Here is a 17,284-nt window from a genome sequence, read left to right as displayed (position 1 = left end):
ACTTGTGAGGGTGACAGAGTTGGTTCCATTTGCGGGGGCCCATGTCATACTGGTTGTTAAACACTTTGAATAAAATTCCTACTTAAGAATCTACTTATAAAACAGCTTTACCAAGATGCTACTATCTCTTGGTTTTATGTATCCTTCTAACAGCTTCTGCTAACTTTTAGAGCTTACCCAGATTTTTAAAATTATTTTAGAAATCACTTTGTGGCTTACTGTTGATCCTTGTCAGCCTGCCTTTCATATCTTAAGATAATTCTTTCTGTGTTAGCTTCCTGCTTTTCCAAGGAGTGATGTTTCAGTGCTTGAGTTAAAATGTATATTCTAACCATTAGCATTTTTCTTTGTATGCTGTTTCTAAGGTGATTCTGCAGTTTCTGTTTTGCTCTGTATATTAATAATCTTTATAGTATATTGCCAAGATTATTTAAGCAAAGGTTGCATTGAGTTCTGCATTCCACAACTCAGAATCTGAGATATTCACTCATTTAAGTGGTCTCTCTCTAATTTCTGGTGTTCCATCAATTTTCTTAAGTACAGGGCCTATTTAAATAATCTGAAAACAGTAATTTAAGTTACTGCCTTAACATCTACTTTCCTTTAGCAACTGGAACAATTTATTTTTGTTTGTCATAAATTTAAATAAGTGACTCTGTGTCAAACAGTATCACATTTTGATTTTTCTGAGTTTTCACTTAGTGCATTAGTGTTCTCTTTGGTGGCAAAAAGGGGAAATTATTTTAAAAGTGTATTTGAAAGAGTAATAGAATTCTTTATGCGTTTGCCTAAAAGAGGGAATTTTATTGAGGAAAAAAGTGCCATTATTTTAAAAATTCTTGGACACATTTTATAAGAGACCCGGACTATCCAAGTTATTTAAAAAAATAAAAAGCCTTCCACATTCCAAGAAGGCAAGCAAAGTTATTTTTGAGTGTTTTTATTTGTAATGGCTAGCATATTTTTGGTTAAATCTAGCTCTTGACTTTTTATAAGCTAACCTACATTTTGCAACACATTGGGCACCTTGATTTATAGGACTTGGAACTGAATTTTAAGTTTTAAATAATTCAGCTTTTATGGTTATGGTGTAGCTTTGTTTTTGTAGCATTATTGGCCATCCTTGTGATATATTTTCTGCTGAAGGCTTGATCAAAACATAATCCCAAACGTTGCATTCATGGGATGATTTTACATCATAGTTCCCAAAATGAAAAATATTGTGGTAAAGGAGGACTGTATGTCTTCCACAGACAGAAAATTAATTGATGACTAATGTTATGATAATATATTATTACTAGCCTCCTATTTATTGATAGCAGTCTACATTTTCCTTAGGTTATTTTGAAACCAATACTTTATTGGTCTGAATGCTTTAAAAAAATATTTTCCTTTGCTTTAGTGGGAGCAACACACGATTGAAAGTGAATGGACCTAGAGTCTATCGTACAGAGTGAAGTAAGTCAGTAAGAGAAAGACAAATACCATATGCTAACACATATATGTGGAATCTTAAAAAAAAAAAAAAAATGGTACTGATGAACCTAGTTGCAAGACAGGAATAAAGATGTAGACATAGAGGGACTTCCCCGGTGACTCAGTGGTTGAGAATCTGCCTGCCAACGCAGGGGACACAGGTTTGAGCTCTGGTCCAGGAAGGTGCCACATGCCGTGGAGCAGCTGGGCCCTGTTCTGGAGCCTGCAGGCCACAGCTGCTGAGGCCCACGTGCCTGGAACCTGTGCTCCACAACGGGAGAGGCCACCACAATGAGAGGCCCGCGCACCGCAACGAAGAGTGGCCCCCACTCAGCGCAACTAGAGAAAGCCCGTGCGCAGCAATGAAGACCCAACACAGCCAAAATAAATAAATAAATAAATACATACATAAATTAGTTCCTTTTAAAAAAAAAATGCAGACATAGAGAATGGACTTGAGGACACAGGGTGGGAGGGGGAAGCTGGGGCAAAGTGAGAGTAGCATTGACATATATACACTACCAAACGTAAAATAGTTAGCTAGTGGGAAACAGCAGCATGGCACAGGGAGATCAGCTCGGTGGTTTGTGACCACCTAGAGGGGTAGGATAGGGAGGGTGGGAGGGAGGCTCAAGAGGGAGGGGATATGGGGACATACGTATGCATATGGCTGATTCAGTTTGTTGTACAACAGAAACTAACAGTAGTGTGAAACAATTATACTCCAATAAAGATCTATTTAAAAAAAAATTTTTTTAAAAAGTGAAACTTTAAAAAACAAAGTATGAATATGTATAAGTAGGTATGAAATAAATATTGATCTGATAGGACAAATGCCTAAATAGCCATAATAGTTAATTACCCACCGATCTAATATTGGGTATAAATTTTTATATTGAATGTGCATAATTTTACAGTAGGACTAATCACTACTTATAATTTTTCCATAGGTTTTTATCAAGTCTAGAATGTCTAAAATGGCTTAATTCTTCTAGCCAAGACAACTACCAAGGAGAAAACAATGCTCCAGATTAATGTGACCTCTTAACAGAATATATGCTATCATGAAAATATTTTGAACAGGGGAAGAAATGAGTTACATGTTATACAGTAATCTAGTTTGGAATGTGTTTTTACTTTTATTTGGAAAATATTCACAATATTTAAAATGAAATAAAGTGCACTACAAAGAGACGAGTAAAGAATAGCTGTAACAATGTTGGAGATAGTGAGGAATGTCTCTTGTGTAAATTAATATCCCAACATACATGGTTTCATCTTTACAGACTAGCCTAAAGTTGAATATAAAACAAAAATCTAAATTCTTTGGCTTTAAATGCTGAAAAGGTCCTTTTGTTCTATTATTCACAGATTAAGCAAACGTAAACCAGAAATAGTGATTATGTCAACATAGGATATTTACCAACATTATTAAGACTTTGAACTTAAAATTTACTGGAAATGACCCATAGTGCAGCTGGTTGACCTACGTGATTAAGAATTTGTGTTCTTAGTCACATTTGCTTGTGTGTGTATTATTCCTACAATGGACTTATGAAGATGATTTTGACATACGGCAAATATCAGTATTTCCTGTTATTAAGATGTAACACTGAAATTGATTATGGAAGGTGAAAATTTCTATATTCAGTCACTAATAGTGTTCCTGAAGTACCAGTAAGGTTCAAAATTTAGTCAAGAGAAAACTATTTTATAGTTATTTCCTCTGACAAAGTCTGAGGGAAAAAAAACTCATTATTAAAGGCTGTTTGAATGATTAAATATGTAACTTCATGAAATATAGAGACTTCAGTAATGTTTGTCCTAGATAACATTGTGTTGAGTACTTGATCAAACAATGTTGGAGTTTCCGACAAACATTTCTTTTGTTTTTTTTTTTTTCAGTTTTTTTTTTTTTCTTTTTTTACTGCCTTTTACTATGGTAACTGAAGTATCTGCTATTGACCAAATGGTTGTGATCATTTGTAGCTCCCATTGTCTTAAATAACTACAATCATCCCTCAGTATTTGTGGGGGATTAGTTCCAGGACCCCCCAGATACCAAAATCTGTGGATGCTCAAGTCCCTTATATAAAATGGTGTGATATTTGCATATAATCTATGCACATCCTTCCATATACTTTAAATCATCTCTAGATTACTTATAATACCTAACACAATGTAATGCTATTTAAATAGTTGTCAGTTGCCCGTGTGTGGCAAATTCAAGTTTTGCTTTTTGGAACTTACTGGAAATTTATTTTTCCTGAATATTTTTGATCCACAGTTGGTTTAACCAGTGGATGTGGAACCTGTGGATACAGAGGGCCGACTGCATATAATCCTCAAACTGTATATCTGCAACCACTGATAAAACCACCCCGCATCTGGGTTAGGTTGCAGCTACAAAGGAATACTTGACATAACAAAAACAGAATTAGGAAACAAAGAACAACTGTGAGTCTTAAGGCACTCATATTTTCATTAGCAGTCTCTCTACATGTTTCATATTACACTATGATCAGCTGTCTAAAGACAGACTAAGAGGTAGCAGTAGCAAATAAATATGAATCCTGGATTCATTACTTTAGAAATAGTAAGGGTATAAATACTTGTTTAAGAAAGAAAATGATTATTCATTCTATGCCTAGAGGTACTGATACCTGTGTTTGCTTTATCAGCTTGCCCAACAGCAGGTGGAAAATGTCTTGGGAAAAATTACTGAGAGTAAAAATAAACTGGCCTATGAAAAGGGAAGACTACAGGTATGAGATTTCATTTTTTGATTTTTGTTTTCTAATTTTTTAATGCCAGTTGTCAAGCTAAATTTTCCTGGATTTTGAGAGGACTTAGCTCTGTCATTTACTAATTCTATAACTTTGGACAAGTTTTTAAGCCTCCCTAAGTTTGGTCTCTCATTCAAATCCAGGTGACTCCTATTTACACACCCATAATATAATACTGAAACCTAAAATTGTGAAGCCAAGGCTCATTCTGTGACAGTATAAACTTTATTATAATTATTTTATGCATGGTCATTTGCTGCCAATGTAGAAAGCCTATGTTCTCTCTCTCTTTATTGAAGTATAGTTGATTTACAGTATTACATTAGTTTCAGGTGTACAACAGAGTGACTCAATACTTTTATAGATCATATTCCATTTAAAGTTATTATAAAATATTGGCTATATTCCCTGTACTGAACAATCAGTCCTTGTAGCTTGTTTATTTTATACATAGTAGTTTATACTTCTTAATCCCCTACCCCTGTTTTGCCCATCCCACCTTCCTTCCCCCAACTGATAACCAATAGTTTATTCTCTATTTCTGTGGGTCTGTCTCTGTTTTGTTATTTTCATTGCTTTGTTTTATTCTTTAGATTCCACATATAAGTGCTAACATATAATATTTGTCTTTCTTTGTCTGACTTACTTCACTAAGTACAACACCTTTCACGTCCATCCATGTTATTGCAAATGGCAAGATTTCATTCCTTTTTATGGCTGAGTAATGTTCTCTCTCTCTCTCTATACATATATATATGTGTGTGTGTGTGTGTATATATACATACACACATATATATGTATATATATATATAGAGAGAGAGAGAGAGAGTATATATATATATATATATATATATATATATATATATATATATATATTCTCACATCTTCTTTATCCAGTCATCTGTTGATATACCCTTAGGTTGATTCCATATCTTGGCTATTGTAAATAATGCTGCTATGAATGTTGGGGTTTTTTTTCCCTAAAATAATGGTTTATTGAGATATAATTCACATTTGAAGTGTACAATTTAGTGGTTTATAGTACATTCACAAAGTTGTGGAATCATTACCACTGTCTAATTCCAGAACATTTTCATCGTGCCAAAAAGAAACCCTGTACCCACTAGCAGTCATTCCCCATTCTCCCCTTCCCCTAGCCTCTGGCAACCACTAATTTACTCTCTGTCTCTGTAGATTTTCCTATTCGGGACCATGTTTAACTTTTTGAACTGTAAAAAAGAATTTTTTTTTTTTACCACCCCCCCCACCCACTGCTTTCCCCCCTTGGTGTCCTTACGTTTGTTCTCTACATCTGTGTCTCTGTTTCTGCCCTGCAAACCGGTTCATCAGTACCATTTTTCTAGGTTCCACATATATGTGTTAATATACGATATTTGCTTTTCTTTCTGACTTACTTCACTCTGTATGACAGTCTCCAAGTCCCTCCATGTCTCTACAAATGACCCAGTTTCGTTCCTTTTTATGGCTGAGTAATATTCCATTGTATATATGTGCCACATCTTTATCCATTTGTCTGTCGATGGGCATTTAGGTTGCTTCCATGACCTGGCTATTGTAAATAGTGCTGCAATGAACATTGGGGTGCATGTGTCTTTTTGAATTATGGTTTTCTCTGGATATATGCCCAGTAGTGGGATTGCTGGATCATATGATAATTCTGTTTTTAGTTCTTTAAGGAACCTCCATACTCTTCTCCATAGTGGCTGTATTAATTTACATGCCCACCAACAGTGCAAGAGGGTTCCCTTTTCTCCACACCCTCTCCAACGTTTGTTGTTTGTAGATTTCCTGATGATGCCCATTCTAACTGGTGTGAGGTGATACCTCATTGTAGTTTTGATTTGCATTTCTCTAATAATTAGTGATGTTGAGCAGCTCTTCATGTGCTCTTGGCCATCTGTATGTCTTCTTTGGAGAAATGTCTATTTAGGTCTTCTGCCCATTTTTGGATTGGGTTGTTTGCTTTTTTAATATTGAGCTGCATGAGCTGTTTATATATTTTGGAGATTAATCCTTTGTCCGTTGATTCGTTCTCCCATTTTGAGGGTTGTCTTTTGGTCTTGTTTATGGTTTCCTTTGCTGTGCAAAAGCTTTTAAGTTTCATTAGGTCCCATTTGTTTATTTTTGTTTTTATTTCCATTACTCTAGGAGGTGGATCAAAAAAGATCTTGCTGTGATTTATGTCAGAGTGTTCTTCCTATGTTTTCCTCTAAGAGTTTTATAGTGTCCAGTCTTACATTTAGGTCTCTAATCCATTTTGAGTTTATTTTTCTGTATGGTGTTAGGGAGTGTTCTAAGTTCATTCTTTTACAAGTAGCTGTCCAGTTTTACCAGCAGCACTTATGAAGAGACTGTCTTTTCTCCATTGTATATCCATGCCTCCTTTGTGATAGATTAGTTGACCATAGGTGCATGGGTTTATCTCTGGGCTTTCTATCTTGTTCCATTGATCTATAGTTCTGTTTTTGTGCCAGTACCATATTGTCTTGATTACTGTAGCTTTGTAGTATAGTCTGAAGTCAGGGAGTCTGATTCCTCCAGCTCTGTTTTTTTCCTCAAGACTGCTTTGGCTATTCGGGGTCTTTTGTGTCTCCATACAAATTTTAAGATTTTTTGTTCTAGTTCTGTAAAAAATGCCATTGGTAATTTGATAGGGATTGCATTGAATCTGTAGATTGCTTTGGGTAGTATAGTAATTTTCACAGTATTGATTCTTCCAATCCAAGAACATGGTATATCTCTCCATCTGTTGGTATCATCTTTAATTTCTTTCATCAGTGTCTTATAGTTTTCTGCATACGGGTCTTTTGTCTCCCTAGGTAGGTTTATTCCTAGGTATTTTATTCTTTTTGTTGCAATGGTAAATGGGAGTGTTTCCTTAATTTCTCTTTCAGATTTTTCATCATTAGTGTATAGGAATGCAAGAGATTTCTGTGCATTAATTTTGTATCCTGCAACTTTACCAGATTCATTGATTAGCTCTAGTAGTTTTCTGGTGGCATCTTTAGGATTCTCTATATATAGTATCATGTCATCTGTAAACAGTGACAGTTTTACTTCTTCTTTTCCAATTTCTATTTCTTTTATTTCTTCTCTGATTGCCGTGGCTAGGACTTCCAAAACTGTGTTGAATAATAGTGGTGAGAGTGGACATCCTTGTTCCTGGTCTTAGAGGAAATGCTTTCAGTTTCTCACCATTGAGAATGATGTTTGCTGTGGGTTTGTCGTATATGGCTTTTATTATGTTGAGGTAGGTTCCCTCTATGCCCAGTTTCTGGAGAGTTTTTATCATAAATGGGTGTTGAATTTTGTCAGAAGCTTTTTCTGCATCTATTGAGATGATCATATGGTTTTTATTCTTTAGTTTGTTACTATGGTGTATCACATTGATTGATTTGCGTATATTGAAGAATCCTTGCATCCCTGGGATAAATCCCACTTGATCATGGTGTATGATTCTTTTAATCTGTTGTTGGATTCTGTTTGCTAGTATTTTGTTGGGGATTTTTGCATCTATATTCATCAGTGATATTAGTCTGTAATTTTCTTTTTTGTAGTATCTTTGTCTTGTTTTGGTATCAGGGTGGCCTCATAGAATGAGTTTGGGAGTGTTCCTTCCTCTGCAATTTTTTGGAAGAGTTTGAGAAGGATGGGTGTTAGCTCTTCTCTACATGTTTGATAGAATTCACCTGTGAAGCCATCTGGTCCTGGACTTTTGTTTGTTGGAAGATTTTTAATCACAGTTTCAATTTCATTACTTGTGATTGGTCTGTTCATATTTTCTGTTTCTTCCTGATTCAGTCTTGGAAGGTTATACCTTTCTAAGAATTTGTCCATTTCTTCCAGGTTGTCCATTTTATTGGCATAGAGTTGCTTGTAGTAGTCTCTTAGGATGCTTTGTATTTCTGCAGTTTCTGTTGTAACTTCTCCTTTTTCATTTCTAATCTTATTGATTTGAGTCCTCTCCCTCCTTTTCTTGATGAGTCTGGCTAATGGTTTATCAATTTTGTTTATCTTCTCAAAGAACCAGGTTTTAGTTTTATTGATCTTTGCTATTGTTTTCTTTGTTTCTATTTCATTTATTTCTGCTCTGATCTTTATGATTTCTTTCCTTCTGCTAACTTTGGGTTTTGTTTGTTCTTTTTTCTCTATTTCCTTTAGGTGTAAGGTTAGATTGTTTACTTGAGATTTTCCTTGTTTCTTGAGGTAGGCTTGTATAGCTATAAACTTCCCTCTTAGAACTGCTTTTGCCGCGTCCCTTAGGTTTTGGATCGTCGTGTTTTCATTGTCATTTGTCTCTAGGTATTTTTTTATTTCCTCTTTGATTTCTTCAGTGATCTCTTGGTTATTTAGTAACGTATTGTTTAGCCTCCATGTGTTTGTGTTTTTTATGCATTTTTCCCTGTAATTCATTTCTAATCTCATAGTGTTGTGGTCAGAAAAGATGCTTGATATGATTTCAATTTTCTTAAATTTACTGAGACTTGATTTGTGAACAAGATGTGATCTATCCTGGAGAATGTTCCGTGCGCACTTGAGAAGAACGTGTAATCTGCTGTTTTTGGATGGAATGTCCTATATATATCAATTAAATCTATCTGGTCTATTGTGTCATTTAAAGCTTCTGTTTCCTTATTTATTTTCATTTTGGATGATCTGTCCATTGGTGTAAGTGAGGTGTTAAAGTCCCCCACTATTATTGAGCATTGGGGTCTTTGAATTAGTATTTTCATTTTCTTCAGATATATACTTGGGAGAAATTGCTGGATCATACAGTAGTTCTATTTTTAGTTTTTTGAGGAACCTCCATACTGTTTTCTGTATGGCTGCAACATTTACATTCCCACCAATGTTGCACTAGGGTTCCCTTTTCTCCACATCCTTGCCAACGTTTGTTATTTGTGGTCTTTTTGATGATAGCCATTCTGACATGTGTGAGGTGATATCTCATTGTGGTTTTGATTTGCATTTCCCTGATGATAAGCAGTGTTGAGCATCTTTTCATGTGCGTGTTGGCCGTCTGTACATCTTCTTTGAAGAAATGTCTCTTCAGGTTTTCTGACCATGTTTTTAATTGGCGTGTTTGGGTTTTTTGATATTGAGTTGTATGAGCTGTTTATATAGTTTGGTTATTAACCCATTATCAGTCATTCCATTTGCAAACATTTTCTCCCACTCAGTAGGTTGTCTTTTCATTTTGTCTATGGTTTTCTTTACTGTGCAAAAACTTTTAAGCTTAATTAGGTCCCATTTGTTTTATTTTTGCTTTTGTTTCCTTTGCCTTAGGAGACAGAACCAAATAAAGATTGCTACAATGTATGTGAAAGAGTGTTCTGTGTTTTCTTCTAGGAGTTTTATGGTTTCAGGTCTTACATTCCAGTCTTTAATCCATTTCAAGTTAATTTTTGTAAATGGTATAACTTAGTGGTCCAGTTTCTTTCTTTGGCAAGTGGCTGTCCAGTTTCCCCAGCACAATTTATTGAAGAGACTACCTTTTTCCCATTGTATATTCTTGGTTTCTTTGTTGTAAAATAATTGACCATATATGTGTGTTTCTTTCTGGACTCTCTGTTTTGTTCCATTGATCTATGTGTCTCTTTTTATGCCAGTACTATACTATTTTGATTACTGTAGCTTTGTAGTATAGTTTGAAGTCAGGGAGCATATGTTATCTCCAACTTTGTTCATTTTTCTCAAGATTGCTTTGGCTATTCTGGATCTTTTATGGTTCAATATAAATTTTATGATTATTCTAGTTCTGTGAAAAATGTCATGGGTATTTTGATAGGGATTGCATTAAATCTGTAGATTGCTTTGAGTAGTATGGACATTTTACCAAAATTTCTGTGAACATGGAATATCTTTCCATTTCCTTATATCATCTTTAATTTCCTTCACCATTGTTTTATAGTTTTGGAGAGTAAATGTCTTTCACCTTCTTGGTTAAGATCATTCCTAGGTATTTTATTCTTTTGGTGTGATTTTAAACAGGATTGTTTTGCTCTCTCTTTATGATTGTTCATCGTAAGAGTATAGAAAAGCAACAGATTTCTGTATATTAATCTTGTATCCTGCAACTTTACTGAATTAATTTATTCTAATAGTTTTTTGGTGGAGACTTTAGGGTTTTATATATAAGTATGTCATCTGCAAATAGTGACAGATTTACCTTTTCCCTTCCAGTTTGATTCCTTTTATTTCTTTTTCTTGTCTGATTCCTGTGGCTAGGACTTCCAATACTGTGTTAAATGTAAATGGCAAGAGTAGGCATCCTTGTCTTGTTTCTGACTTTAGAGGAAAAGCTTTCAGCTTTCCAACATTGAGAATGATGTTAGCTGTGGGTTTGTCATAAATGGCCTTTATTTATGTTGATATATGTTTCCTGTATACCAGCTTTGATGAAAGTTTGTATCATGAATGGATGTTGAATTTTTTTTTAACATCTTTATTGGAGTATAATTGCTTTACAATGCTGTGTTAGTTTCTACTTTATAACAAAGTGAATCAGTTATACATATACATATGTTCCCATATCTCTTCCCTCTTGCATCTCCCTCCCTCCCACCCTCCCTATCCGACCCCTCTAGGTGATCACAAAGCACCAAGGTGATCTCCCTGTGCTATGCGTCTGCTTCCCACTAGCTATCTATTTTACATTTGGTAGTGTATATATGTCCATTCCACTCTCTCACTTTGTCACAGCTTACCCTTCCCCCTCCCCATATCCTCAAGTCCATTCGCTAGTAGGTCTGTGTCTTTATTCCCGTCTTACCCCTAGGTTCTGCATGACCTTTTTTTTTTTTCCGCCTTAGATTCCATATATATGTGTTAGCATACTGTATTTGTTTTTCTCTTTCTGACTTACTTCACTCTGTATGACAGACTCTAACTCCATCCACCTCACTACAAATAACTCCATTTCGTTTCTTTTTATAGCTGAGTAATATTCCATTGTATATATGTGCCACATCTCCTTTATCTATTCATCCAATGATGGACACTTAGGTTGCTTCCATGTCCTGGCTATTGTAAATAGAGCTGCAATGAACATTGTGGTACATGACTCTTTTTGAATTATGGTTTTCTCAGGGTATATGCCCAGTAGTGGGATTGCTGGTTCGTATGGTAGTTCTATTTTTACTTTTTTAAGGAACCTCCATCCTGTTCTCCATAGTGGCTGTATCAATTTACATTCTCACCAACAGTGCAAGGGGGTCCCTTTTCTCCACACCCTCTCCAGCATTTATTGTTTGTAGATTTTTTGCTGACGGCCATTCTGACTGGTGTGAGATGATATCTCATTGTAGTTTTGATTTGCATTTCTCTAATGATTAATGATGTTGAGGATTCTTTCATATGTTTGTTGGCAATCTGTATATCTTCTTCAGAGAAATGTCTATTTAGGTCTTCTGCCCATTTTTGGATTGGGTTGTTTGTTTTTTTGATATTGAGCTGCATGAGCTGCTTGTAAATTTTGGAGATTAATCCTTTGTCAGTTGCTTCATTTGCAAATCTTTTCTCCCATTCTGAGGGTTGTCTTTTGGTCTTGTTTATGGTTTCCTTTGCTGTGCAAAAGCTTTTAAGTTTCATTAGATCCCATTTCTTTGTTTTTATTTCCATTACTGTAGGAGGTGGGTCAAAAAGGATCTTGCTGTGATTTATGTCATAGAGTGTTCTGCCTATGTTTTCCTCTAAGAGTTTGATAGTGTCTGGCCTTACATTTATGTCTTTAATCCATTTTGAGTTTATTTTTGTGTATGGTGTTAGGGAGTGTTCTAATTTCATACTTTTACATGTACCTGTCCAGTTTTCCCAGCACCACTTATTGAAGGGCTGTCTTTTGTCCACTGTATATGCTTGTCTCCTTTATCAAAGATAAGGTGACCATATGTGCGTGGGTTTATCTCTGGGCTTTCTATCCTGTTCCATTGATCTTTATTTCTGTTTTTGTGCCAGTACCATACTGTCTTGATTACTGTAGCTTTGTAGCATAGTCTGAAGTCCAGGAGCCTGATTCCTCCAGCTCCATTTTTCTTTCTCAAGATTGCTTTGGCTATTCGGGGTCTTTTGTGTTTCCATACAAATTGTGAAATTTTTTGTTCTAGTTCTGTGAAAAATGCCAGTGGTAGTTTGATAGGGATTGCATTGAATCTGTAGATTGCTTTGGGTAGTAGAGTCATTTTCACAATATTGATTCTTCCAATCCAAGCACATGGTATATCTCTCCATCTATTTGTATCATCTTTAATTTCTTTCATCACTGTCTTGTAATTTTCTGCATACAGGTCTTTTGTTTCCTTAGGTAGGTTTATTCCTAGATATTTTATTCTTTTTGTTGCAATGGTAAATGGGAGTGTTTTCTTAATTTCACTTTCACATTTTTCATCATTAGTGTATAGGAATGCAAGAGATTTCTGTGCATTAATTTTGTATCCTGCTACTTTACCAAATTCATTGATTAGCTCTAGTAGTTTTCTGGTAGCATCTTTAGGATTCTCTATGTTTAGTATCATGTCATCTGCAAACAGTGACAGCTTTACTTCTTCTTTTCCGATTTGGATTCCTTTTATTTCTTTTTCTTCTCTGATTGCTGTGGCTAAAACTTCCAAAACTATGTTGAATAATAGCGGTGAGAGTGGGCAACCTTGTCTTGTTCCTGATCTTAGTGGAAATGGTTTCAATTTTTCACCATTGAGGACAATGTTGGCTATGGGTTTGTCATATATGGCCTTTATTACGTTGAGGTAAGTTCCTTCTATGCCTACTTTCTGCAGGGCTTTTATCATAAATGGGTGTTGAATTTTGTCGAAAGCTTTCTCTGCATCTATTGAGATGATCGTATGGTTTTTCTCCTTCAATTTGTTACTATGGTGTATCACATTGATAGATTTGCGTATATTGAAGAATCATTGCATTCCTGGAATAAACCCCACTTGATCTGGTGTATGATCTTTTTAATGTGCTGTTGGATTCTGTTTGCTAGTATTTTGTTGAGGATTTTTGCATCTATGTTCATCAGCGATATTGGCCTGTTGTTTTCTATCTTTGACATCTTTGTCTGGTTTTGGTATCAGGGTGATGGTGGCATCATAGAATGAGTTGGGGAGTGTTCCTCCCTCTGCAATATTTTGAAAGAGTTTGAGAAGGATAGGTGTTAGCTCTTCTCTAAATGTTTGATAGAATTTGCCTGTGAAGCCATCTGGTCCTGGGCTTTTGTTTTTTGGAAGATTTTTAATCACAGTTTCAATTTCAGTGCTTGTGATTGGTCTGTTCATATTTTCTGTTTCTTCCTGGTTCTGTCTCGGCAGGTTGTGCATTTCTAAGAATTTGTCCATTTCTTCCAGGTTGTCCATTTTATTGGCATAGAGTTGCTTGTAGTAATCTCTCATATTCGTTTGTATTTCTGCAGTGTCAGTTGTTACTTCCCCTTTTTCATTTCTAATTCTATTGATTTGAGTCTTCTCCCTTTTTCTCTTGATGAGTCTGGCTAATGGTTTATCAATTTTGTTTATCTTCTCAAAGAACCAGCTTTTAGTTTTATTGATTTTTGCTATCATTTCCTTCATTTCTTTTTCATTTATTTCTGATCCTATCTTTATGATTTCTTTCCTTCTGCTAACTTTGGGCTTTTTTTGTTCTTCTTTCTCTAATTGCTTTATGTGCAAGGTCAGGTTGTTTATTTGAGATGTATCCTGTTTCTTAAGGTAGAATTGTATTGCTATAAACTTCCCTCTTAGAACTGCTTTTGCTGCATCCCATAGATTTTGGGTCGTCGTGTCTCCATTGTCATTTGTTTCTAGGTATTTTTTGATTTCCCCTTTGCTTTCTTCAGTGATCACTTCGTTATTAAGTAGTGTATTGTGTAGCCTCCATGTGTTTGTATTTTTTACAGATCTTTTCCTGTAATTGATATCTAGTCTCATAACATTGTGGTCGGAAAAGATACTTGATATGATTTCAATTTTCTTAAATTTACCAAGGCTTGATTTGTGACCCAAGATATGATCTATCCTGGAGAATGTTCCATGAGCACTTGAGAAAAATGTGTATTCTGTTGTTTTTGGATGGAATGTCCTATAAATATCAATTAAGTCCATCTTGTTTAATGTATCATTTGAAGCTTGTGTTTCCTTATTTATTTTCATTTTGGATGATCTGTCCATTGGTGAAAGTGGGGTGTTAAAGTCCCCTACTATGATTGTGTTACTGTCAATTTCCCCTTTTATGGCTGTTAGTATTTGCCTTATGTATTGAGGTGCTCCTATGTTGGGTGCATAATATTTACAATTGTTATACCTTCCTCTTGGATCAATCCCTTGATCATTATGTAGTGTCCTTCTTTGTCTCTTGTAATAGTCTTTATTTTAAAGTCTATTTTGTCTGATAGGAGAACTGCTTCTCCAGCTTTCTTTTGATTTCCATTTGGGTGGAATATCTTTTCCCATCCCCTCCCTTTCAGTCTGTATGTGTCCCTAGGTCTGAAGTGGGTCTCTTGTAGAAAGCATATATACGGGTCTTGTTTTTGTATCCATTCAGCCAGTCTGTGTCTTTTGGTGGGAGCATTTAATCCATTTACATTTAAGGTAATTATCAATATGTATGTTCCTATTCCCATTTTCTTAAACATTTTGGGTTTGTTATTGTAGTTGTTTTCCTTCTCTTGTGTTTCTTGCCTAGAGAAGTTCCTTTAGCATTTGTTGTAAAGCTGGTTTGGTGGTGCTGAACTCTCAGCTTTTGCTTGTCTATAAAGGTTTTAATTTCTCCATCAAATCTGAATGAGATTCTTGCTGGGTAGAGTAACCTTGGTTGTAGGTTTTTCTCCTTCATCACTTTAAGTATATCCTGCCACTCCCTTCTGGCTTGCAGAGTTTCTGCTGAACGATCAGCTGTTAACCTTATGGGGATTCCCTTGTGTGTTATTTGTTGTTTTTCCCTTGCTGCTTTTAATATGTTTTCTTTATATTTAATTTTTGATAGTTTGATTAATATGTGTCTTGGCGTGTTTCTCCTTGGATTTATCCTGTATGGGACTCTCTGTGCTTCCAGGACTTGATTAACTATTTCCTTTCCCATATTAGGGAAGTTTTCAACTATAATCTCTTCAAATATTTTCTCAGTCCCTTTCTTTTTCTCTTCTCCTTCTGGGACCCCTATAATCTGAATGTTGGTGCGTTTAATGTTGTCCCAGAGGTCTCTGAGACTGTCCTCAGTTCTTTTCATTCTTTTTTCTTTATCCTGCTCTTCAGTAGTTATTTCCACTATTTTATATTCCAGGTCACTTATCCATTCTTCTGCCTCAGTTATTCTGCTATTGATCCCTTGTAGAGTATTTTTAATTTTATTTATTGTGTTGTTCATCGTTGCTTGTTTCCTCTTTAGTTCTTCTAGGTCCTTGTTAAATGTTTCTTGCATTTTGTCTATTCTGTTTCCAATATTTTGGATCATCTTTACTATCATTATTCTGAATTCTTTTTCAGGTAAACTGCCTATTTCCTCTTCATTTGTTAGGTCTGGTGTGTTTTTACCTTGCTCATTCATCTGCTTTGTGTTTTTCTGTCTTCTCATTTTGCTTATCTTACTGTGTTTGGGGTCTCCTTTTCGCAGGCTGCAGGTTCGTAGTTCCCGTTGTTTTTGGTGTCAGTCCCCAGTGGCTAAGGTTGGTTCAGTGGGTTGTGTAGGCTTCCTGGTGGAGGGGACTAGTGCCTGTGTTCTGGTGGATGAGGCTGGATCTCGTCTTACTGGTGGGCAGGTCCACGTCTGGTGGTGTGTTTTGGGGTGTCTGTGACGTTATTATGATTTTAGGCAGCCTGTCTGCTAATGGATGGGGCTGTGTTCCTGTCTTGCTAGTTGTTTGGTATAGGGTGTCCAGCACTGTAGGTTGCTGGTCGTTGAGTGAAGCTGGGTCTTGGTGTTGAGATGGAGATCTCTGGGAGATTTTCACCGTTTGGTATTACGTGGAGCTGGGAGGTCTCTTGTGGACCAGTGTCCTGAAGTTGGCTCTCCCACCTCAGAGGCACAGCCCTGATGCCTGGCTGGAGTACCCAGAGTCTTTCATCCACACGGCTCAGAATAAAAGGGAGAAAAAATAGAAAGAAAGAAAGAAAGAGAATAAAATAAAATAAAGTAAGATAAAATAAAATAAAGTTATTAAAATAAAAAATAATTATTAAGAAAAAAAATTTTAAGTAAAAAAAAAAAAAACGGACGGACAGACCCTTGGACAAATGGTGAAAGCAAAGCTATACAGACAAAATCTCACACAGAAGCATACACATACACACTTACAAAAAGAGGAAAAGGGGAATAAATAATATATATTGCTCCCAAAGTCCACCTCCTCAATTTGGGATGATTCGTTGTCTATTCAGGTATTCCACAGATGCAGGGTGCATCAAGTTGATTGTGGAGATTTAATCCGCTGCTCCTGAGGCTGCTGGGAGAAATTTCTCTTTCTCTTCTTTATTCGCACAGCTCCCGGGGTTCAGCTTTGGATTTGGACCCGCCTCTGCGTGTATGTTGCTTGAGGGCGTCTGTTCTTCGCTCACACAGGACGGGGTTAAAGGAGCAACTGCTTCAGGGGCTCTGGCTCACTCAGTCTGGGGGGAGGGATGGGTACGGATGTGGGGCGAGCCTGCAGCGGTAGAGGCCGGCGTGACGTTGCAGCAGCCTGAGGTGCACCGTGCGTTCTCCCTGGGAAGTTGTCCCTGGATCACTGGACCCTGGCAGTGGCGGGCTGCACAGGCTCCCGGGATGGGGGGTGTGGAGAGTGACCTGTGCTCGCACACAGGCTTCTTGGTGGCGACAGCAGCTGCCTTAGCGTCTCATGCCCGTCTCTGGGGTCCGCGCTGATAGCCGCGGCTCACGCCCATCTCTGGAGCTCCTTTAAGCGGCGCTCTGAATCCCCTCTCCTTGCACACCAGGAAACAAAGAGGCAAGAAAAAGTCTCTTGTCTCTTCGGCCTCTCCAGACTTTTCCCGGACTCCCTCCCGGCTAGCTGTGGT

The 17,284-nt window shown here is 36.6% G+C and overlaps 1 protein-coding gene across 1 annotated transcript in view; it reads left to right on the top strand.

Moving 5' to 3' along the window:
* CCDC150 (coiled-coil domain containing 150) overlaps positions 1-17,284 on the top strand; it is a 103,918-nt gene that overhangs the window by 46,332 nt on the left and 40,302 nt on the right. The window contains exon 14 of the mRNA XM_068543845.1: positions 4,158-4,241. Coding sequence (XP_068399946.1) covers positions 4,158-4,241 — 84 coding nt within the window. The remainder of the gene's footprint in view (positions 1-4,157; positions 4,242-17,284) is intronic.

This window comes from Eschrichtius robustus, chromosome 5 (genome assembly GCF_028021215.1).
Source record: "Eschrichtius robustus isolate mEscRob2 chromosome 5, mEscRob2.pri, whole genome shotgun sequence".
Classification (NCBI taxonomy): Eukaryota; Metazoa; Chordata; class Mammalia; order Artiodactyla; family Eschrichtiidae; genus Eschrichtius; species Eschrichtius robustus.
This window is presented reverse-complemented; position numbering and strand designations above follow the sequence as displayed.